At 38.5% G+C, this 22,747-nt stretch overlaps 2 protein-coding genes across 3 annotated transcripts; one reads left to right on the plus strand and one right to left on the minus strand.

Moving 5' to 3' along the window:
• Positions 1-382: 382 nt before the first annotated feature.
• On the minus strand, positions 383-7,414 carry LOC108412762. The gene is made up of 14 exons (XM_017684937.2): positions 7,231-7,414; positions 5,515-5,619; positions 5,250-5,334; positions 5,081-5,154; positions 4,694-4,753; positions 3,943-4,050; positions 3,780-3,836; positions 3,562-3,692; positions 2,152-2,206; positions 1,984-2,076; positions 1,711-1,845; positions 1,381-1,482; positions 1,126-1,287; positions 383-1,014 (listed from the first exon to the last, which is right to left on the minus strand). Exons 2-14 carry the CDS (start codon positions 5,605-5,607, stop codon positions 889-891), a joined length of 1,281 nt encoding a protein of 426 aa, XP_017540426.1. The 5' UTR covers positions 5,608-5,619; positions 7,231-7,414; the 3' UTR covers positions 383-888.
• Positions 7,415-9,233: 1,819 nt separating this feature from the next.
• emc1 (ER membrane protein complex subunit 1) lies at positions 9,234-22,198 on the plus strand. 2 transcript variants are annotated; one of them, XM_017684960.2, is made up of 22 exons: positions 9,234-9,362; positions 10,113-10,240; positions 10,410-10,475; positions 10,551-10,644; positions 10,730-10,858; positions 10,998-11,124; positions 11,361-11,516; positions 11,596-11,763; positions 11,865-11,936; positions 12,033-12,131; positions 12,213-12,309; positions 14,326-14,442; positions 14,851-14,859; positions 15,117-15,316; positions 15,598-15,747; positions 16,748-16,909; positions 16,999-17,256; positions 17,385-17,558; positions 18,680-18,890; positions 19,005-19,089; positions 20,745-20,874; positions 21,155-22,198. In XM_017684960.2, exons 1-22 carry the CDS (start codon positions 9,271-9,273, stop codon positions 21,332-21,334), a joined length of 2,904 nt encoding a protein of 967 aa, XP_017540449.1. In that variant the 5' UTR covers positions 9,234-9,270; the 3' UTR covers positions 21,335-22,198. The 2 variants fall into 2 exon arrangements, with proteins under 2 accessions (XP_017540449.1, XP_017540450.1); XM_017684961.2 differs by lacking the exon at positions 14,851-14,859.
• The last annotated feature ends 549 nt before the right edge of the window (positions 22,199-22,747 follow it).

Below are 22,747 nucleotides of genomic sequence, written 5' to 3' on the forward strand. Positions count from 1 at the left end.
GTCTCTCGATGTGCAAGACTGACAGAGACGTACCCCAAGCCACTTGCAGCTGTAATCACAGCAAAAGGTGGCGCTACAAAGTATTAAAGCAAGGGGGCTGAATAATATTGCACGCCCCACTTTTCAGTTTTTTATTTCTAAAAAAAGTTTAAAATATCCAACAAATTTCGTTCCACTTCACGATTGTGTCCCACTTGTTGTTGACTCTTCACAAAAAATGTCAATTTCATATCTTTATGTTTGAAGCCTGAAATGTGGCAAAAGGTTGAAAAGTTCAAGGGGGCTGAATACTTTTGCAACCCACTGTATATATATATATATATATATATATATATATATATATATATATATATATATACATATACATACACACAGTACACACACACACACACATATGGAAATCACAGTAACTTGTCACACTGCAGAAAATCAGTTTCACCAGCGACTGTTTTAGCCCCCCTTTATTAATTATTATTAATACTTCATAAAAGCCCACCCAACTGTGAGAATATGTCCTCTATTTTAGGGGTACACAATATTAATTGTTTAGTGTTATAAATTACATCATTATTATGTCAACATATGCTTTTCTAAAATATAATTTGTATCATCAGTACTTAAAGAACACTGGCCAACTCTGTGTTTCACTACAAACAGAGCATAATTTAAGTAGATTCAGTGTAGTGCAGTATGTGAAACATACTGTGTCCAGTACTGTGTCCATTACAGCTAATCATACCACAGAAAAATTAAAAATCATGATGCATACTGTGCATCGTGGACATTTTTTACGTATTATAAGATTACAATTTTTGCCATATCACCCAGTTCTATTGTTATTATGTATTTATTTAAAAAAAACATTTTTTTGCCTTTAATTTCGATCTCCTAGTCATGATCAGTTTCACAGAACACAACCCTGTTCTCTAGACGTGCACGTTCAGCCTCAAACACTAGTCTGTGACTCGCCAACGTCTCCTTCGGACCCAACTGGATCAGCAGTGGATCTTCACTCTATAATATAGATAAAACAAAGAAAACAACACACATGACTTAAAGATATTTAGAGAAGTTCTACACTATATTTGTGACAATAAGTGTTAGATTTAAATGTATCCAACTAACTGCAACAGCTGAAATGAAGGCGTCAACAAGGTGATAATCCGCAACCCCGTGAGGGCCTAAATAAAAGGCCCCAGGTACGTTCTTATGCACTGTATGCTTTGTGGACGTCTGAGTGAGGAAGTCGAATACATTGATTTCTTTTCCATTGTAGGACAGCTCCCCCTGTGGATCAAATACAGGACTGTCTAATTCATCTAATGTTTGTGCTTTGTTTGCTATATATGAAATAATTGAAATATAATCTCTGTGTCCTACTCTGCTGCCACAGATGCTTGTTTTACGTTCACCTATCTCTTCTGTAAATGCCACCATGGTAAAAGAAGCAGTCAGACCTCCCTCAAACTCCATGTTAACAACCTACAGTGAAGCGAAAAGACACATGGCAGGTCATTAACTTACAGTCATTAATAAATACATACGTTAATAAATCGTATGTCAGCATATTTCAATCTGATAACATAAAGTAAGCCCATCTTATGAAGGAAAGGCATACTTTGCCTCAGTTCTACAGCAGGGTGAAATTTTTGAAGATGTGACATCACAGATCTGGCACAGGTGAAATATTGTCATGTAACAATGTCCAACCTGATTTGAGCACACATCGTTGTCACATTCGTAGACACAGCGACCGTAGGGCCCTGTTTTTAAGGCCTCAGTTACTGACTCAATATCAGGAACCGAATTGGAGCAGATCACTGACACTGGCCATCTCACCCAGCCCTATAACACATCAATTAATAAAACAATTTTTAGGAATTGTCACACACGTTATACACAAATGTTTAGACACTGCATGTAATTAAATTCATGGTAGATGTTGAAGAAACTGTTCACATAAATGGGCGTCAGGATTATTACCTCTTTAACTCTGTCCAGGTAGATTTTCTTTGCAGAATATGGGCAGTTACTCTCTACAGAGCAGTCTAAGCACCGATTTGCTGCACCTCGAGGCTGAATACAAACAATGTTCAAACAACTAAATTTAATTGCAGTGCACAAATGTATATCTTTCAGCTAAAAACTAACCTTGTTTTCTTTCCTGAAATGGCTGAGGGATCCAAAAGATGAAACTTTTATACACCTGTAAATCACAAAACATTTATTTATTGGAAATTAATGTATAAAAAAATCAATTAATTAAATAATCTCTTCCTTTTTTGGTTTGGAAAAAGGTTCACAACTAACAAACCAATGAAAGTACACTATACAGTCATGTGCAAAAGCTTGAATTCCAATAGTCAAATTACATCTTTTGTTGATTGTGAAAATAAATTATAAATACGCCATGCCCTTTAGGAAGGCACCTAACCTCCATCTGCTCCCTGGGTGCTGTGGATAGGGCTGCCCACCACTCTGGGCAGTGTGCTCACTGGCCTTCTACTGTGTGCGCCTTAACTAGTGGGTAAGTGGGTGTTTCACTGCACAAATGGGTGAAATGTGGAGGTGAATTTCCCTGTTAAGGGATTAATAAAGGGTGACTTAAATTAACTTAAGTGGGAGCCATTTTCAATGTTTATCAAAAGAAAAAATTATACGATTTATTATTTTTTCAACCCCAGATTCATTGGCCTTTGCCTATTTTCTGTAAGAACATATAAAATTACACATTTTCAGTGATGTCACAAAGTTCACCCACATATTAAAAGCATGCTGTGTGCCTTCACTCTCTTCTACTCCTACATGGCCTGCTGTTAGTGTGTGTGTGTGTGTGTCTGTGTGTGCATGTGTCTGGATAAGTATGTGTGTGCAAGGGTGGACAACATAAACAGGCTGCTGACTGGCTACAGCTGCTAAGGACAACCCTGTGCTGGCCACTTGTGATATTTTAAACATCTGGTATTTTTACAGAAGTTGTTCTAGCTGTATTGATTTGAGAAAAAAAAAACAACGCGGTGGGTCCATCAGACCACTGAGTAACAAACACATCAACACCACACAAGGTTTAAAATATTTTCTGCACATTTTATTGCACAATCTTGTACATATATTTTATATATTTATATATTTTATTGCTCAATTTGTGCTGAGTTTAACATAGTGGAAAAAATAAAAGACATAGCATAAAATGTTCTATAAAATGTGGCCTGTGCAAAAGTTGTTTTATTTTTTGTCCAACATGTTAAATTCAGCAACAGTAATTGTGTATTACAATATGTAGAAAATTCTGACAATGTGTACTTATTTTCACACCAAAAAAAGATACTTGCTCATTTAATGTTTCATGTTTTTTCTGAAATCAAGGGTATAAACAGGGAGTTTTTCCCTTTCTGTGAAATCTTTTGGACATATAGGATTGATATCCTAAACAGGGAAGATTAAGCCTAATTCTGAACTATACAGCATTCTGAATGGAGTTTCCATTAAAACGAATATACAGTTCAGAACTAGCCTTAATCTCTGCCGCTGAAACCAAGCCATTGCGTATTTGTTCCATACCTGCGTCCTCCTGCCCAGTGATGAATGAGGTCCAGGTCATGACAGGATTTGGCTAAAAGAGCAAACGAGCTTTCAGCCTCATTTCTCCAGTTCCCTCTGACAAAAGAGTGAGCAAAGTGATAAAACCCCACCTGACAAGAAGACAGAGAGGCAGTTAGTACATACACATGAAGTGAAATTGAGATTTTATTAGTCTAATGAACTGGACTTTATCATACCAGTGAAAAGTGCTGAATATGGATCACATCTCCAACAACCCCACAGTCAATGAGCGTCTAAAAGATGACAGAAATTCTCCTTTTACTGAGCATCAGTGTGGAACACATACTAGACAGTTCACTCGTTTAATATAAGACCACGCAGAAACAGAAATGTACTTACTTTTATTTTGCTGATGACAGGGTCATAACGGAGAACGTGGCACACTGTTAGAATTACACCACTTTGAATGCAAGCTTCTGCAATCTCTCTGCAGTCCTCTAGAGTCACCTGTAGACAGAAGGAAAAAAAGGATGAATAAATCTACACAAAATGTACCGGTCTAAATACAAACACATGAAGCTCAAATGTAATTACATATAATCAAGCAAACTACACTGATACCCATAGTCTTATAGCCCATATTACTGAAGGCCTTAGTCCAGCATCTAAAAATATTAGCTTTTTCAAGTTTAATTTCATAATGTCACATTTTTGGAAGCATCTGCTTTGTTATTATTCACACTAAATTTAGACCTAAAGGAACCCAAAAAGAAAAACAGAAGTGAACAAACTTCAGTTGCTCACAGCTGGATCTAAGACAAAGTTCTGCAGTTCTATAGCTCTATAGTAGTATATTGGCACACTACACTACACTACACTACAGTTTTAATATAAGTTAAAGTTTTGGTTACTCAGTAGTTACTGCTGTGATATATAAGATGTTTTGTCAAAACTGAAAGAAGTAACATTACTGAGTTAAACGCTAAAATATGGTGCACATGTGCTGCTGTGAATCAGTTGTGACTGAGTACAACTTCTTTAGAAGCAAAGATCATTTTACAAACATGTTTGATTCTCAAGGAAATCTAGCCTCCTGAAAAGTCAGCTCAACTCTGACTGCACTGATGTCTGCAAGAGTGAGTGTACATACTGCCATTGGTTTCTCCAGCAGTATATGATATCCCTTTCTTGCCAAAGCCACTGTGGGATCCTAGAAAACAAAGATCCCCTTTGAACAGATGCATATAGTGCAACAGTACAGTGCAAATCAAACATTTTCCTTGTTAGTTGTCCCGGGTCATATTAGGCATTAAACATCATAACATAAAAAATTCTTATTTTCCAGGGTAGGATGGAATTTAGGGGGTATCACTTTCACCCCCAATCCCACCTCCCCAGCAAAAATCCTCAGCAGGCTCAGAGACCCTAACTGGATAAGATGGCTAATTACACCATCCTAACTCAACTGGCTGAACTAGCATTCCAGACACTGCTTACAAACTAAGTTACTGAGATGAACTATTCTCACAGCACAGACCTTATGAAGGCGATCAGGAGTGCAGATAAAAACGGCATCTGCAAACTTCTCCCGCTCTGCTACACAGCTCCAGTCTGTGAACACCAGAGAAAGCCAGACATTTGAAATCAGAACAGCTGCATGTTTATGATGTAACTCATAGAGCTGTACAAAACGGCGCCACTTTCACCATCAAATGTGTTTTCATCAGCAACTTTATGCCGTTTCTGGAGCTTGCTTCGTGCAAAACTTCTTGGGTCGGCAATTCCTACAACCTGACGCAAAGAGCAACGACAAGCTCATAGTGACGTAATGACTGCTTGGTATTCTTGGAATTCTTCTGCATTGGCTGATTGTAAAATATGTACTTTTCTTCTCCGTTATTAGCATCTTTACTGATCAGGTTAATAAACAGAAATATAAAACAGAATTAATGAAACACGGAAAAAACGTACTTGCATACGTTCAGGATGGATGGAGGCATAATCGGAGTATGTTTCTCCGCGGCTCCCAGCCCCAACCACGATAACTCTAACAGGCGACGGCATGTTTACAAGAACCTGAAAAGCAAACAGCAGTTTTTTGTTTTTTCTTCATTTCAAATAATCCTTATGCAAGCAAAATTGGGCACGAGCAAACTGCATAGCTAAAACAGCAGAAGGAACAACTATCCTGAATTTTTCCAATATTTTTCCCATTTGTATAAATAGTTACATCAGACATGGTCAGAAAGCACACAGGCAAATCTTTGTAGGATTACCTGATAATGTAGTTTTGGTGTAATCATTTGATAAAGGTATGTAACATGCACAATACAGACAGCTTAGGTTTAAGCATCTATTACTTCTTAGCTACATTAGCCTCATAGCTCTAGTGTGAAACTAATAAAGTAAACTTAGGACACCAAACATGGCTTCTTTGAATAACTACATTTGGGGATAACAGGAAAACTGTGTGAATTTGATTCTTTCCCTGACTATTCCTTTAAGGGTTGATTCTTGAAGTCAACTTTAATCAATAATCAACTTTAAACCAGGCCTCGCCCAGCACCCTAAAACGATATGGTACACTTTTAATTAGAAACAGACTAAGCTGTCTGCCAGGTCATAAATCCAGCAAGCTCGGCATTTTCACCACCTACTGGTAACACATTGGGTGAAAGTGCACGTTCCAGTTCATTTCAATCAGACCGGATTTCATCAGAACACGTAATAATAACATCTTTCTGGACTTTCTGTGTGTAATTACCATTAATCTAACTGGTTAAGATTATGGATTTAATTTAAAGTCATTTGAAAGTCTCCAGTTTTTCCATCTGACCACTTCTGCCAAGACAGGTTGCAGCTGCTGACATAATAGAGGGAAAATGTTAGTTCTGTATAATAGTTTAACCCAGTATTGTGTAATGCAATGTCAGATGATTTTTAGGCCAGATAAGCTTATAAGAGTGAGCAAGTTGAAAAATGTTCTTTATTTTTAGTATTCTACTCTTTCAGAAGACTCGAAACAGGTGAAGTCATTTGGAAATGTCCTGATCCAAATCAGAACCTGCCCGAAAGAAAAAACCATGTTCAGTGTAGCGACATTCACCTCCATCTACTTTCCATGAACACTGAAGTGTGACCGTTACAAGTTATCTGTAATCTTTATCTGTGATCTCAGGTCCCTGCATCAGCAGCCTAAAGACCAGGACAACACAGAAGTATTTCTGTGGGCTAATAATCCAAATAAAGGCAGGCTGAAAATCTGCACTGCTGACACGAACCTTTTCTTTTCGGGGAGCTGCAGGAGTCCAGCTAACGGAATGAAGACTGCGGCCATAATCCTACATCTGAGTACTGTGTCTTCTACAAAATAATTTGCTGAAGGACAACGCAGTTCCTCTCACTGGTCGGTTAAAACAATGTTTTTACCCATTAACACAATTCTTTGAAACGTTATACACAAATAACGTTAATATTTGTGGTGCTATTCGCGTGTGGAGGTTTCGAAGCACACGAACACCTCAAAATTAGACAGATATAATGACGAAAAAGCGCTTTAGTCTAATGAAAGTATCTTTAGAGCGGCTAGTTAGAGCAGCTCAGTCTTTAAGGAATAAGTCACATGTTCGGTTAACTGACATCCAGCAGCTCTCCACTCACAGGAGACTTACCTGCCTACAGACTTACCTGCCGCTCTCCACAGCTCCCCTTCTTCACTTCTCTGCTCTTATTGTGCAAAACGTAGCACAGCACATTCAGCGAATTTCACAAGCGGGCTGTTTTCATGAGCGAAGCTTTGTAGGTGTAACGTTAAGCAGAGGGAAGCACAGCGCCGTTAGCTTCCTTCATAACGTCACCATGGACGTCACGAGAAACGCGGAGCAGAGAAAGTCAGGATGCCGGCTCTGGAATGTCTTTGGGGTTTCTCAAACGCTAGAGGGCGCTCCCGAGCGAGTCCAAAGTGAATGGGTTGATATGGAGCTATTGAACAAATTCATAGTTTATAAATGTTTACAAATGTTTAATATAAAACAATGCAATAATTTCCCGAACACAGAACAGCATAAAACATGTTAACACCACTGTTATACTTTGAAGAGCTTTTGAGTTATAGACGTTTTAGACGGAGCCTCGTTTACAGTCATGACGTCAGTGAGCTGCTCCGCTAACGCTAGAGGGCGCTCGCGAGTAAATCGAAAGGGTTAAGATTGAGCATTTGAGCAAAATCATGGTTTAGAATTTCTTAAACAATTTTAGCATAAAAGAATACAATAATCTCCTGACCACAGAACAGCATAAAACATTTTAACACTACTGTATAGAAGTTCAAAACGGTGTCTCATGTACGTTCATGATGTCAGTGAACTCAGGAGCAGTAGTGCTGGCATCCTTCTGTCCAAAACCCATTTCCTGTTGAAAAAAGGGAAACGTGCAGATAGGTTTTCTTTGCTTTTTTAGTGAAATACATAATTTTACTTTCTAAAATTAAAGGAAAGCTCTGAGCAAGTGATTAGAAACTGAACAAGGCACCTAACCCCCAACTGCTCCCCGGGTGCTGTGCATAGGGCACATGTTTGCTACTCTCCCCCTCTGAAAAAGGTTTTGTGAATGGCTCATAAAATAAAACGAAACACAATAATAAATACTGTGTAAAACTGGAAATATAATGAACGAATTTCGAGATAAAATAGAGAAGAAAGGGAAGCTGAAAATAATTTTATTAAAATGTTTAGAATCTTTGCTTTGAGCCATTTTCATTTAAAATAACTGAAGATTAGAAAAATAGGTAACGGGGTTGCAAGTCCAGCATGGCCATGCTGGGAGATCTGCATACCAGCATCCAAAACACAAGATATGTTGGTTATGGTGGTGCATGCATAGACCAACATGCTAGTCAGGTATTTATCAGGTGGGCTACAGGACAAGAGGTGGGAATCACTGCTTTAATATGTATTTTTAATAAATATAGATATTTATAATATCTATATAATATAAAATAATAGATATTTTTAATAAAATTTTATTAAACTTTTGAATTCTCATTATGAACTATTCTTATACTGAAACCCTGTCTCTGATATTACAGAGCCCCACTGGTGACATCCTGTGGAAATAAAAATAATGCATGGCCACGCCTTATTAACGTGTGGGAACGAGATCCTAATGTGTGGCCATGAATTAGTAAGGCGTGGGAATGAGATGATTAAGTTGTGGCCATGACTTAGCAAGGCGCCTTATCATCTCATAGTCATCTCATTCCCATGCCTTACTAAATCATGGCCACGCATTATTTATTATTTCTACAGGACGTCACCAGCGGGGCTCCGTAGGGATAATGACTTATTTCTCTAGGAATTATACAAAAAAATATATATATATAAAAATATAAATCTGATATATATATATATATATATACACACACACACACACACACACACACACACACACACATATATATATATATATATATATATATATATATATATATAAAAATCTGATGACAAGGCAGTCAACATTACTGCCTGATTGTAATGAAGAAAGGTGACTTAATAAAATGTCGAATTAAAGATATGCGGTTTATATTTGGTTGGCTTGAATATAAACGGGCTGAATAAATCGTGCTTTTTATTTTCGTCTCCATTCTTCAGTAATAAACAAGCTGCCGTTAACTCACGGGGGTCTGGGTCCTCAGCCGCGGAGGATTGTGGGACCTGAGCATCTGCAGCAATGGCGGGGCAGTTAGCTGGGTTTACTGTCTCTTTATGTTTATTAGGTTTTACTGTGGCTGTGTTCGAAGACCAAGTCGGGAAATTTGACTGGTGCGTATACACAGACAGTTCGTGGATGCCGTTGTCATTCTTGACATTTAGCTTTAATGTTTTGGTAGAGACCATTCAAGCTGCCGGCGGTGAAGGGAAGCTAAAGGCTAAGAGTGAGCTAGCTGGCTAATGTCACTCAAACTAAAATGATCGGTTTGTAAATAAAGATCCGGTTGTTATACAGTTTGGGTATCACGAGAGCTTGTAATTGCTGTGGCGTTATTATGTGTATCGTTGAAACATCCATTCTTAAAAAGAGTAACTTACTGAACTGAGTTGAGTTAGAACACAGCCACCTTACTGATTCCTGCATTATTACTGAGACAGCGATGAACACAAGTATTTTGCTTTTCATTAAGAAGTTTTTTAATAATACGAGTGCATAGAAACCTTTAAGCACATATACTGTACTAGCAGTTTAACTGTTCAGTATTTAGAGTGGTGATGTTAATGAAATTAGGTAGTCTTGCGTGTACAGTCATACCTTTCAAGCAAATAAACCGAATGATTTCACTATTTATTTACTTGTGTGTTTGTTCTTGTTTCTTATATTGTGTTTTCATGTAGGCAGGTTTTGTTTTGTGTGTATAATATATGCCTGAAATAGATTCATAAGGACAAATAAAAACATGCACTGTAATACATATTATTTATTACGTCAACTTTATGGAATGCACGCATTAAATAAAAAAGTGTATTACTGTTTTTTTGTTAAGATGCGATGAATATTCATGTGCTATCTCTTTTCAGGAGACAGCAGTTTGTTGGCGAGGTGCAATTTGCACTCTTCGATACTCATTCCCAAGCATCCAAAAAGCTCCTGGTGGCAACTGAGAAGAACATTTTTGCGTCCCTCAACTCCAGAACTGGAGAGCTTTGTAAGTAGTCAGACAGCATTTTTGAGAAATCCACCATTTAAGATGCATTGAAGTAAGATTTGCATTTAAATACTTAATATTAAGTTTTTGTCTACTGTATGAATATGTGCACATAATTGTTACTTGATTCTTCAGCTGGTTCAGATGGTGTTGTTTCTTGTTCCTTTAGTCTGGCGACATGTGGACAAGATGGGACCAGAGGGACACATTGATATGCTTCTGATGCATGGGCAAGGTGAGCATATGACTTTGAATAATATTTGAGACATAGAGAGAGGACTGTGAAACTACTGACTGTGGTGTTTCCTAGATGCTGTTGTTGTTGTTGGGAATGGACGTCTTCTTCGTTCCTGGGAAACCACTGTTGGTGGCTTGAATTGGGAGACAGTGCTCGATACTGGAAGGTTGTATGTGTGTGGCTTTTCAGAATGTGACCATATTGTTCCAAATTGAGACATATAGTAACATCTGACATATTTTTCCCCTTAGTTTTCAGTCAGCCGCATTTATTGGATTGCAAGACCTTGTTAAGTATGTTGCAGTGCTTAAGAAATCTGCCATCTCTCTTCATTATCTTTCCAATGGCCATCAGAAATGGGTGGAAAATCTTCCGGAAAGGTAAAGACAAGTCTTATTACACTTATTTATTTATTTATTTTTTTAAATATTTCACTTATTCCATGAATCTGTTATGTTCTTGGTTCAACATTGCCAATAAGACGTATTCTCCTTTCAATTTTTGATTTGTCTCCTGCAGTGACACTGTTCAATATCAGACTGTTTATTCTGGAGGCAATGGGCAGGTCTTTGTTCTAGGTGTGGTCCCCAATTCCCATATTGTTATTGTTGAATACAACATTGAAGATGGAGAAATCATGAAACAGGTAAAGCACTGCTTCAAGGGTCAGAATATCATATTCTTTTGTATAGGATGATAATGTGTTGTTTATCTCTGTGTGCAGCTTGTTTAAAAACATAGCAGCATTAACTAATTATATAATTATCTATGTAACAAAATGCTGTAATGCATAAGCACATTAATATTAGTAGTGTTTTACAAATAGAAAATTTGTGTCTGTATCAACATATTGCAAAATCGTTTCGTCTATCTTGTTCTTAGAATTCAGTTGCAGCTCCATGGATGTCTAGCTTAAAGTCCAGCTGTGTGGTGGTGGGTATAGGAGTTCTTTTATGTGTTGACCCGACCACAGAGTCCATTTACACCTTGCCATTGCAGTCAGAGGAGCAGACAAAAATGACTCCAATCCTACTCCAGGTGACCACTACCCTCCAGTTGTCATAGATGCCATGTTTAGTTTGTGACCTTGCGTGATTGATGATCTTTCTCTTTCCAGACTTTGGGCCTGGAGATGGCCTCAGGGTTTCAGCCAGTTCTGATGTCTACTCAGCCCCATCCTGCCCGTCCTCCACTCTCGGAATTCTTCCTGCAGCTTGGTCCAGATCACCATATCTTATTGCAACTTAAAGATGGCCACATTTCTGCTCTTCGAGACTTTAATCCAGTATGCTGAACAGATATTAGTCCTAGAGGATGAGAGAGCAGTTTGAGTTCTGCACCTCTGTTCTCAAATGGCTGATGTCTTTTTTTTATTTTCTTTTTCAGTCATATCTGGTCTCTTTTGCAACAACTGGGGAAAAGACAGTAGCTGCTGTTATGTCACCAAAAAATGAGACTGTGAGTATACACCCAAGAAATGTTACCTTTTGATCTTAAGTTTTCATTTAACGGAATTCTCCATTACAATGAATTTTTTTGTATACCAATTTCAAGGCATGCAGTATCAATCTGTTCAGTGCTGATACGGGTCGGCGGCTTCTTGATACCACGATCATCTATTATATGGACCCTAATGGAGGAAAGCCTACTAAGGTAATTGTTGGCAAGTGTAATTTCAGGATGTGAACTGGTTGCTGGAGCTTAGAGTTAAACTAATTTGCCTTGTTTCCTCAGTTATACGTCCATGCATTTCTGAAGAAAGATGATTCAGTGGGCTACAGGGTCTTGGTACAAACTGAAGATCTCGTCCTCAACTTCTTACAGCAGCCTGGTATGTATGCATGAAGCTGTATGTGATAGTTGGTGAAATTTTTTCAATGTAATGAAATAGTCTTTTATTGATATAGTCTGAAACATCAGTTATAATTATTAGTTTTATTTGGCTACATTTGACCCTAAAGAAAGATTTTATCCTTCTAAAAATTCAGCAGATTTTATTGTAGCTACAAATGGACAAAAAAGCTTCATCAATATGTATTTATTACTTTGATTAATTCATTAGTATTATTTTACATTAACCTGAACATGAAAATCATGTCAGCTTCAGGTTTTTCCTCTTCTGAGGTCGTCTTTGCTGTAGTCACTAGCTAAGGGATTGAAGTTCAAGGTTTGTCCTACCCACTTGGTGGTTTGCCTGTACTGGTCACATGTTGTGACTCTGGTGATTAAAAACTGGAAACAGTGTCCACCGGAAAAAGTGGTTACATGTTCCAGCCAATGAGTGTATACTTCATATACTCTATATTGCCAAAAGTATTTGGTCCCTTTCTTAATCCATAGGGTTTAATATGATGTCGGCCCACCTTTTGCAGCTATAACGGCTTCAACTCATCTGGGAAGGTTTTACAAAATGGTTAGGAGTGTGTTTTTGGGAATATTTGACCATTCTTCCAGAAGTGCATTTGTGAGATCAGACACTGATGTTGGACGAGAAGGCCTGGCTTGCAGTCTCCGCTCTAATTCATCCCAAAGGCGTTCTGTTGGATTGAAGTCAGGACTCTATGCAGGCCTGTTATGCCTCTTCCACATCAAACTCGCTCATTGATGTCTTTATGGACCTTGCTTTGTGCACTGGTGTGCAGTCATGTTGGAACAGGAAGGGGCTATTCCCAAACTGTTCCCACAAAGTTGGGAGCATGAAATTGTCCAAAATCTCTTGGTCTGCTGAGGCATTAAGAGTTCCTTTCACTGGAACTAAGGGGTCAAGCCCAACTTCTGAAAAACACCACACCATAATCCCCCACCAGGAAACTTAACACTTGGCACAAAGCAGTCAGATTATTACCGTTCTCATGGCAACCGCCAAACTCAGACTCATCCATCAGATTGCCAGACAGAGAACCGTGATTCATCACTCCAGAGAACACGTCTCCACTGCTCTAGAGTCCAGTGGTGGTGCTTTAGACCATTGCATTCGACGCTTTGCATTGCTCTTGGTGATATAAGGCTTGGATGCAGCTGCTCAGCCATGTAAACTCATTCCATGAAGCTCTCTATGCTGTCCTTGGCCACATGAAGGCCACATGAAGTTTGGAGGTCTGTAGCGATTGACTCTGCAGAAAGTTGGCGACCTCTGCTCACTATGCGCCTCATGCTCTGTCATTTTATGTGGCCTGCCACTTCGTGACTGAGTTGCTGTCGTTCACAATCGCTTCCACTGACAGTTGACTGTGGAATATTTAGTAGTGAGGAAATTTCACCACTGGACTTGCACAGGTGGCATCCTATCACGATACCACGCTGGAATTCACTGAGCTCCTGAGAGAGACCCATTTTTTCACAAATGTTTGTAGAAGCAGTCTGCAGGCCTTGGTGCTTGGTTTTATACACCTGTAGCCATGGATGTGATTTGGAACACCTGATTTCAATTATTTGGATGAGTGAGTGAATACTTTTGGAAATATAGTGTACATTGTTTATACAGTCAATGGTTCAACTGGGTGATTGTAGTCTCCATACTCTCATTTTATTATGTTACACCTTGTCTGAACTGTATGTTTCCGCTTTGCTGATGTATTCATTGGTTTGCTGCTTGTTAATTTATCCATAGATCTCCTACTAGCACTGTTCAGTGTAGTCTGCCAAAGCTACTTCTTTAAAAGCCATTTAAAAGGTGTATTTGAGTAAGAGGGCTACAGCAGATTCTATCATGGCAGCTTTGCTTTACTATGGCTGGACAGTCAAAAACGAGCAGTTTTAATATTTTATTGTGTGAATGCATTATTTACTTTAACAGCCCTTATTCTTTAAAATAAAAATGAACCTAAATGGTGTCTGTCTCTCTCAGGCAGGGTAGTGTGGACTAGGGAGGAGGCTCTAGCTGATGTAGTCACAATGGAGATGGTGGACTTACCGCTCACAGGAACACAAGCAGAACTGGAGGGAGAGTTTGGAAAGAAAGCTGGTAATGTACAATGATCTGAATCACATCACCTCTTTGCAAATTCCATTCTCTGTGTGTTATTAAATCTGATTTAGCAGGTGGCGTCAAGCAACACGTCTGCGAATCACACAAAATGCGTTTGTGTGTGTTTCTTAACGTGAACATTAGCTGTGCTGCTTTTGTGTGCCTTAATGTTTTAGAATGAATACCAATGCTATGAGGTTTTAATAAGTATGCTTTTCATCTTGAATTATTATTTTTTTTTGTCATAGTATGCTTATGACCTATGATGCTTTTGCTTACTAATGCTGCTCATGCTTACTAATGCACTACTCCTTTCATCTGTCCAATAAGCTGTTGTCTTTTCTTATTCTGCCTCTGTATTTATTTTCTTGCCTTTTGCTTTCTTTTTGCTGCACTTGGATCCAGCTATTCAAGGTAATTTGGAACATTTGCTTCTGTGTGTATAACAATATGCACAGTTCATTTGTCATAATAAAAATAATTTGTTTGCTAAGCATTATTGCAATATGATGCAGGCCAGTTATTATTTTTTTGTATTTTGTGTGGCATTGTGGATCTTCCAAAAGCCTGTAATGTTGCAGTACTTAAAACATCAAAGACACATGGAAAGAACTGGAATATTTCATATACAGGTCTCAGTTTGTAAAGTCTGTTATTGTTATGTTTTGCAGATGGATTGTTGCCCATGGTTTTGAAGCGGCTCTCATCACAGCTCATCCTCCTGCAAGCCTGGCTGAGCCATCTGTGGAAACTCTTCTATGATGCTCGGAAGCCCCGCAGCCATGTCAAGAATGAGGTTACTATTGAAACTTTATCTCGGGATGAGTTCAACCTGCAGAAGATGATGGTGATGGTGACTGCCTCAGGGAAGGTATGAAGATGATGAATGTGAAAGTCCATTCAGGGACACTTCTGTAAAAATTTAAAGATGTTTGTGTAAAATGTATTGTTCAACTAACAGTTCTGTTCTGTCAGAATAACCTGAAACCTTGTGTGTCGTCAAACTAGCATAATGATTAACCTTCTTAACAAAATATTCTTGAATCAGTGTAAATTATCTCATTTGTTCCCTCTAGTATTTAACTAGATTTATTAGTAAATAACTGAGGAAAAAAAAAAAAATTTTTTTTTCTCCTAAAAATTTTCGCTCAGCTCTTTGGCATTGACAGTAAGTCGGGAGCTGTCTTGTGGAAGAAGTACCTTGAGAACGTGCAGCCCAATTCCGTCTTTAAACTGATGGTGCAGAGGACTACTGCTCACTTCCCTCATCCACCTCAGTGCACTCTTCTCATTAAGGATAAGGTAGGATTGCATTTTAATTTCCTTTTAAATTTCCTTTTAAGATGAGCAATGTTACTTTGTTATCATTAAAAGTTAGGTGGGATTCAAAATGTATGTGCTTGTGATGTCAGAGGTGCTATTCTCCTATTGTTTTTAATGATGTTTTGCTAGTTGCTAGATCATTTGGAAGAAGGGCCAGAGCTTTTTGGCACATACAATATTAGCTAAAACAGCTAATTATGATGCTGTGGTTGGAAGGAAAAAAAACTTGCTTATGCCAGCTTTTCGCAGTTTGAAAGAAAGATAATATATCACTACCATTTCCTGCGAGGAGTTTTTGTGTCCAGACACTACACTTTTCACTCCCTCCCAGATCTGCATTTGCAAGGAATGTATGAATAACTTTACAGACTGGCTGGAACAAAACATCAATATTGATCTGGCAAAAATTGCAGCAGTTTTATGACCCAGTCTGTACTTCAAAAGGTGAGACTTACAGCAGACTGTGCAGACGTAGCAACAAGCTGCTTGTTAAGGAACTATAATCTGGCAGAAGGAATTTCTAATTGCTCCATGTTCACAGCCCAATTTATTAACTTCTTACTTTATTTATTTAACTGTTGTATAAAAGCAAGAAAGCATTTGTGGTCGGTGTTATCGTGAAATAACAACGACTGTGATGATCTGCGATTGTTATTTTGCAATAACACACCCTCTCATGTTCTATTGCTTAACTGTTCATGTTGTTATAGTATAAAATCAAGCTAAAAGGCTACATTATTGTATTATTCTAGTATATTTATTCAAACATTATATTATCTGTTCAGTAAAGCCTTGTGGGCCACAAGTTACATTGTAACACACTAACAGGTAAAGTCATGGGGTTAAATGCAGCAAGGTTCTCAGACATGAGAAGGCATTAGATCAGAATCTTTTTACATTACATTAACAAGCAGGCTACATATTTATTTATTTATTTTTATTTATTTATTTTTTTAATTCAATGTATTCATCTCTGCAGGACACTGGCCTGGGAAGCCTCTATGTCTTTAATCCCATTTTTGGCAAGAAGAGCCACATCAGTGTTCCAGCTTTGCCCCGACCTGTCCTTCAGTCCCTGTTGCTGCCCCTCATGGATCAGGACTATGCTAAAGTTCTTCTCCTGATAGATGATCAATATAAGGTCAGTGTCAGTGCTTTTGGTAGAATGGCCTGACAAAACATGAAACAAAAGCAATTTAATAATTGTGAACCTGTCTATCTCTTGTTCAGGTAACAGCATTCCCGTCCACTAAGAATGTCCTGCAGCAGCTGCAAGAGATGGCATCTTCTATTTTCTTCTACCTGGTAGACGCCAGTCAGGGTAGACTGTCTGGTTTCCGCCTACGCAAAGACCTGTCTACTGAGCTGATCTGGGAGGTGGTCATTCCCACTGAGGTGCAGAAGATAGTGGGGGTAAAAGGCAAGCGCGCCAATGAGCATGTTCACTCCCAAGGCCGTGTCATGGGGGATCGCAGTGTTCTTTATAAGGTAACATTTAGCAATGTCCTACAGACTCTTACTCATTTCTAACCTCAACAGCTTCTTGACATTAACTTTCTATAGATAATTTTACATTTTTTGTTTTCTTTATCTTATTTTTAACTCTTTACTTTCAGTACCTGAACCCCAACCTACTTGCAGTGGTGACTGAAAGCACAGACAGCCATCAGGAGCGCAGCTTTGTGGGGATTTTCCTTATTGATGGTGTGACTGGTCGTATTGTCCATGAGGCAGTACAGAGGAAGGCCAGAGGACCTGTTCACTTTGTCCACTCTGAGAACTGGGTGGTGGTGAGTAAAAGGGCCGTGTCTTTATCTTATTGCTAGACCGCCAACTTACGTAATTCGGCATCTCTTACTGACTGACCTTGGTAACTCGCATGCACAGGTGTTGCCCAAGACAAGCAGCAGGTCGCATTATACACCATTAAGTGTTATCCTTATAATTTCCCATTTAAGACTACAAAAAATAATAGAAGAAAGCATAAACAAATTAATTGAAGCACATCTTAACAGTGATAAAAATAACGTAATTGGGGTGAAATAACAGCAGTGAGAACGTGATACAGACACCAAGCACTAGTACATGAACAGTAAGTGCTGGCAGCTAGAGGTCGAGTTGTTTTTGCTCTATTTACACTTACACTTTACATGAGATTTTTTTTTTTATAAAGAGTTTGCCAAGTTAACATCAGGTAGTTCTTGAGCTGTAATGCTGGCACTGTTAACATCTACACTATTAGCTAGGGAATTAGTTGTTTTTGCTCTTATTTTTATATTCTTAAGAAAAAATTTACATTTTTCTGACTACACAAGATTCTGTTGGCATTGTGTCCGTGTGTACAAGTAGAAATCATCTTAGCATCTGACAGATATGTTACTGCTAAAGAAACTTTGCTATTTTAATTTATACATAGCTGCAGTGGTAACTACGTATGTCTTCAGTCATTTATGATATAGCAGTATACCCACCGTGTCAGAATTATTAAATGAATTATCAAACAAATCCCTGGATAACGCAGATTTATCCACTATTGCTTGTTTCCAGCGCTGGATTAGAGAATTTAGATTTCCAGACGATAGCGTAGCATAGTGCACCACTGCTTGAACACTACTACTATCATAACAAGTCCCATATGATTGTACTGTTCAAATATGGAAACTCGATTTGCTTGAAAAAAATACTGATTGGTGTAATTCTAAAAAATGGCGTTCGGTACACCAAAATGTATCCTATTTGTATCTTAATCCTTTGTGTTTTGGGGCTGCTATTCAAGTATTATTGCTTAGTATCATTAGAATGGAGAGTTCTAATTATCTGATTCTGTTCAATGATTTATTATAGTACTCAAAACTCACAAAGTATAGTTCACCAATATGAAAAATAATGCTTTTTCTTTTCTTTTTTCTAGTATGTGTATTGGAACACGAAGTCTAGGAGGAACGAGTTCTCTGTGCTTGAGCTTTTTGAGGGAATGGAGCTGTATAACAGCACGGTGTTCAGCTCTCTGGATAGACCTCACCCACCTCAGGTCCTGCAGCAGTCCTACATATTCCCCTCTCATATAAGCACCCTGGAGGCCACACTCACTGAGAAGGGCATTACCAGCCGGCATCTACTCGGTCAGTTTTGTGCATTCAAATCATTCAACTATGGCAAACTACTTCACAATATCTAAAGTGGGGTTAGAATATCTGTTTCTGATGTTAGCGACTGCTTGGCTTTTGTTTATTCAGTCGGACTCCCATCAGGAGCCATCATGTCTTTACCGAAGATGTTTTTGGACCCACGGAGACCAGAAGTTGGTTCAGATCAGAGCCGGTGAGCACAGAGCCACTGAATAGAGGCCTGTGTGTGTGTGTGTGTGTGTGTGTGTGTGTGTGTGTGTGTGTGTGTGTTACATGCACTATATTTACAAAAATATTCACTCACCCATCCAAATAATTGAATTCAGGGGTTCCAATCACTTCCATGGCCACAGGTGTGTGTGTGAAACCACGGACCTAGGACTGCAGACTGCTTCTGCAAACATTAGTGAAAGAATGGGTCGTTTTCAGGAGCTCAGTGAATTCCAGCATGGTACCGTGATCAGACGCCACCTGTGCAACAAGTCCAGTCGTGAAATTTCCTTGCTACTAAATATTCCACAGTCAACTGTCAGTGGTATTATAACAAAGTGGAAGCGATTACAAATGGCAGAAACTCGGCCACAAAGTGGTAGGCACCCTAAAATGACAGAGCAGAGTCTGCAGGTGCTGAGGTGTATCGCACACAGTGGTCGACAACTTTCTGCAGAGTCAGTTGCTACAGACCTCCAAACTTCATGTGGCCTTCAGATTAGCTCAAGAACAGCGTAGAGAGCTTCATGGAATGGGTTTCCATGGCCAAGCAGCTGCAGTGGTGTAAAGCACTGCCACTGGACTCTAGAGCAGTGGAGACGTGTTCTCTTGAGTGACAAATAATGCTTCTCTGTTTGGCAATCTGATGAATGACTGGGTTTGGCAGTTGCCAGGAGAATGGTACTTGACTGACTGCATTGTGCCAAGTGTAAAATTTGTTGAAGGGGGGATGAAAGGAACTCTTAATGCTTCAGCAGACTAAGATTTTGGACAATTTCATGCTCCCAACTTTGTGGGAACAGTTTGGGGACGGCCCCTTCCTGTTCCAACATGACTGAGCACCAGTGCACAAAGCAAGGTCCATAAAGACATGGATGAGTGAGTTTGGTGTGGAAGAACTTGACTGGCCTGCATGGAGTCCTGACTTCAACCTGATAGAACACTTTTGGGATGAATTAGAGTGGAGACTGCGAGCCAGGCCTTCTTGCCTGACAAGGTCAGTGTCTGACCTTGTTGAAAGCCTTCCCAGAAGAGTTTAAGCTGTTATAGCTGCAAAGGATGGGCCGACATCATATTAAACCCTATGGATTAAGAATGGGATGTCACTCAATTTCCTGTGTGTGTGAAGGCAGATGAGCAAATACTTTGTGTGTGTGGGCGTGCGCATATATATATATATATATATATATATATATATATATATATATATATAGTTACTAGTTAACAGCAACATGCCACATTTGAAATAAGAGCTAGACAATTTAACTGCTTACTTGTAAGTGCAATAATGAGAAAATGACACCCACCTGGCCATAGAGTAGCTAATCAGCTAGTTGTCCAATTACTTTTGAACCCCAATTAGAGACCTACACCGTTCGCCTGATTTGAATGTAAATATCCTAAAATTAAAGCTGAAAGTATGTACTTTGAGCCCATATTCATAATTTAGTTTCAACTATAATATGCAAGGGTAATACATAAAAAAACAATAACTTTGTAGATGTCCAGAGGTTTATGAACCTGACTGTATAGAACAGTGCCCATTTAGTTCTCTGACAAGTGATTTACTGTTAACATTAGTTTGACTGGCGGTCTTTTTTTTTTTTTTTTTTTTCTTCTTTCTTTCTTTCTTTTCAGGGAAGAAAATCTAATACCATACTCTCCTGAAATGATGATTCGTACTGAGTGGTTTATTAACTACAATCAAACTGTGTCGAGAGTCAGGGGTATCTATACTGCACCTTCTGGCCTGGAGTCCACTTGTCTGGCAAGTATCTTCATAACAGAATAATAGCATTAATGTTGATTTATGAAATTGGAATAGAGCTGTTTCTGCTTACTGGTAACATTTTTAATTTTATCTTTCCCAGCTTTATCAAATTGGCTAATTAATATTTTTGAAAAATAGGCATTTATGCAGCTATAATCATAATGTTTATGCACTTTTATGTCTGCCATGCTTAGCATTTTTCATTCATTTGTAGTGCTTTCTGTGTTCCCTTATTATATTGCACAGCTAAGATATATGTTCCTGTTTCCTCCTCTAGGTGGTTGCATATGGTCTTGATATCTACCAGACCAGAGTGTACCCTTCGAAACAATTTGATGTTCTTAAGGATGATTATGATTATGTACTGATCAGCAGTGTACTGCTTGGCCTGTTCTTTGCTACTATGATCAGCAAGCGATTAGCAGAAGTAAAACTACTTAATCGTGCTTGGCGATAAAATGCAACTCTCTGGCCTGGCAACTGCATTCTGCCCCATTCTGCCATGTGATTGCCATGTTGATGGCAGGAGTCCAGCCCATGTCAGACTGCAAGATCATATAATGAGCATTATGGAATTTTGGAAGTATTTGCAGCCAACTGTTAACTGATAGCATTTTTTTGGCGGGGGGAGACGGTCTAATGTAACAGACATGGTCTTTAATGTTTTTCTGCACCATTAAGCAGTTCATTGTTAAATTTATTTATTGTGGCTTTTGAGGTAAGTTAATTTGTGAATTTAGGCCCACTGTCTGTTTTATAAAGATTTTTTTTTCCCAAAAAGATTCAAATTGCCACAGCAATTGTTTTAGCTTGAGAAAATATAAAATGAAGTAATGCAAGCATTCATTTACTAAATTTTTTTTTTTTTTTTTAATTTAATGTTTGTATGGATGCCAACACTGGTCAGTGTATATGAAATACAATACCTCTAAGTCAATACTAAAAGCAGCTTTAAAGGTAGACTCTGATCTTTTCTAACTCTGTAATTTAGTCAAAAAGCCACATTTTTGTGATGCTTCATGAATCTTATTTTGCACTATTCACCTGCTGACACTGAGCATGTCTTTAAATAAATTTAATGGACAGGTACTCAACAGTTTTACAACCAGAATAGAAAGTGATAGCTTTGATGTACAAACAGAGAAATTGTCTGACTTTTTGTCTAAAAAGGTTAAAAAATTTGTTGATTTGGGATTAGTAATCAGTCAAGTCAAAATGTTTAGATGAATTGTATGAAAATGTATACCATGTTTGGATGAACCAGTACTGACTTGGCAAAGACTGAGCCTTGCTAAAGAAAATTCTCAAGCATTTCAAAGGATTTGGTCAAGTCCATGTTTGTCCATTTAACTTGATTTTAAAAACTCTTGCTGCCTAACTATCCAATTCTGGCCCTCAAGGCCCCACTCCACTTCATAGTTCTAGTACTCCAGTCCTATCAGTATCTAATTTTTAAGCTCTTCTTCTTTTAACAGGTGTATTGGAGCAGCAGAAACTGTGAAACTGATGGGGGCTGCTACATGACTACAGTTAGAAAATACAGACTTAGCTGAGTGTTTGCCAAATCCTGTCATGTATTCCACCTGCACTGGATGTTTTCCTGCTCTTGATTTATCTTTAGCTAGTTATCAAGTCCTCCATGAGTAGATTCGGGTGTATTTGAGCAAGAAAACATGAAGCAGCCTTCCAGACTAGTCACACCAAACACTCACTAGACTTGTTTTATGTCCCATGCACTGGAATGGTTAATGTTATATAAGGACCTGGTTTTTCGTTGCAAGCATGTTCTGCTGCTTACTTTGCTTTTCACTTATTTATTTTTTGAGTACATTCTTTAAAAAGGTTGTTCATGGGTTCTTCAGTAAAGACA

This window comes from Pygocentrus nattereri, chromosome 9 (assembly GCF_015220715.1).
Source record: "Pygocentrus nattereri isolate fPygNat1 chromosome 9, fPygNat1.pri, whole genome shotgun sequence".
NCBI lineage: Eukaryota > Metazoa > Chordata > Actinopteri > Characiformes > Serrasalmidae > Pygocentrus > Pygocentrus nattereri.

Bases quoted from the DNA above. Each gene is read 5' to 3' on its own strand.
- LOC108412762 (XM_017684937.2), bottom strand. From the start codon at position 5,607: ATGCCGTCGCCTGTTAGAGTTATCGTGGTTGGGGCTGGGAGCCGCGGA. The intron at 4,754-5,080 runs GTCTGTGCTGTG...TTTGTTTTCTAG, and splicing joins CTCCTGATCGCCTTCATAAG to GATCCCACAGTGGCTTTGGC. The intron at 1,288-1,380 runs GTAGGACACAGA...TTTGATCCACAG, and splicing joins CAAGCATCTGTGGCAGCAGA to GGGGAGCTGTCCTACAATGG.
- emc1 (XM_017684960.2), top strand. From the start codon at position 9,271: ATGGCGGGGCAGTTAGCTGGGTTTACTGTCTCTTTATGTTTATTAGGT. The intron at 15,317-15,597 runs GTATGAAGATGA...ATTTTCGCTCAG, and splicing joins TGGTGACTGCCTCAGGGAAG to CTCTTTGGCATTGACAGTAA. The intron at 18,891-19,004 runs GTCAGTTTTGTG...TTGTTTATTCAG, and splicing joins TACCAGCCGGCATCTACTCG to TCGGACTCCCATCAGGAGCC.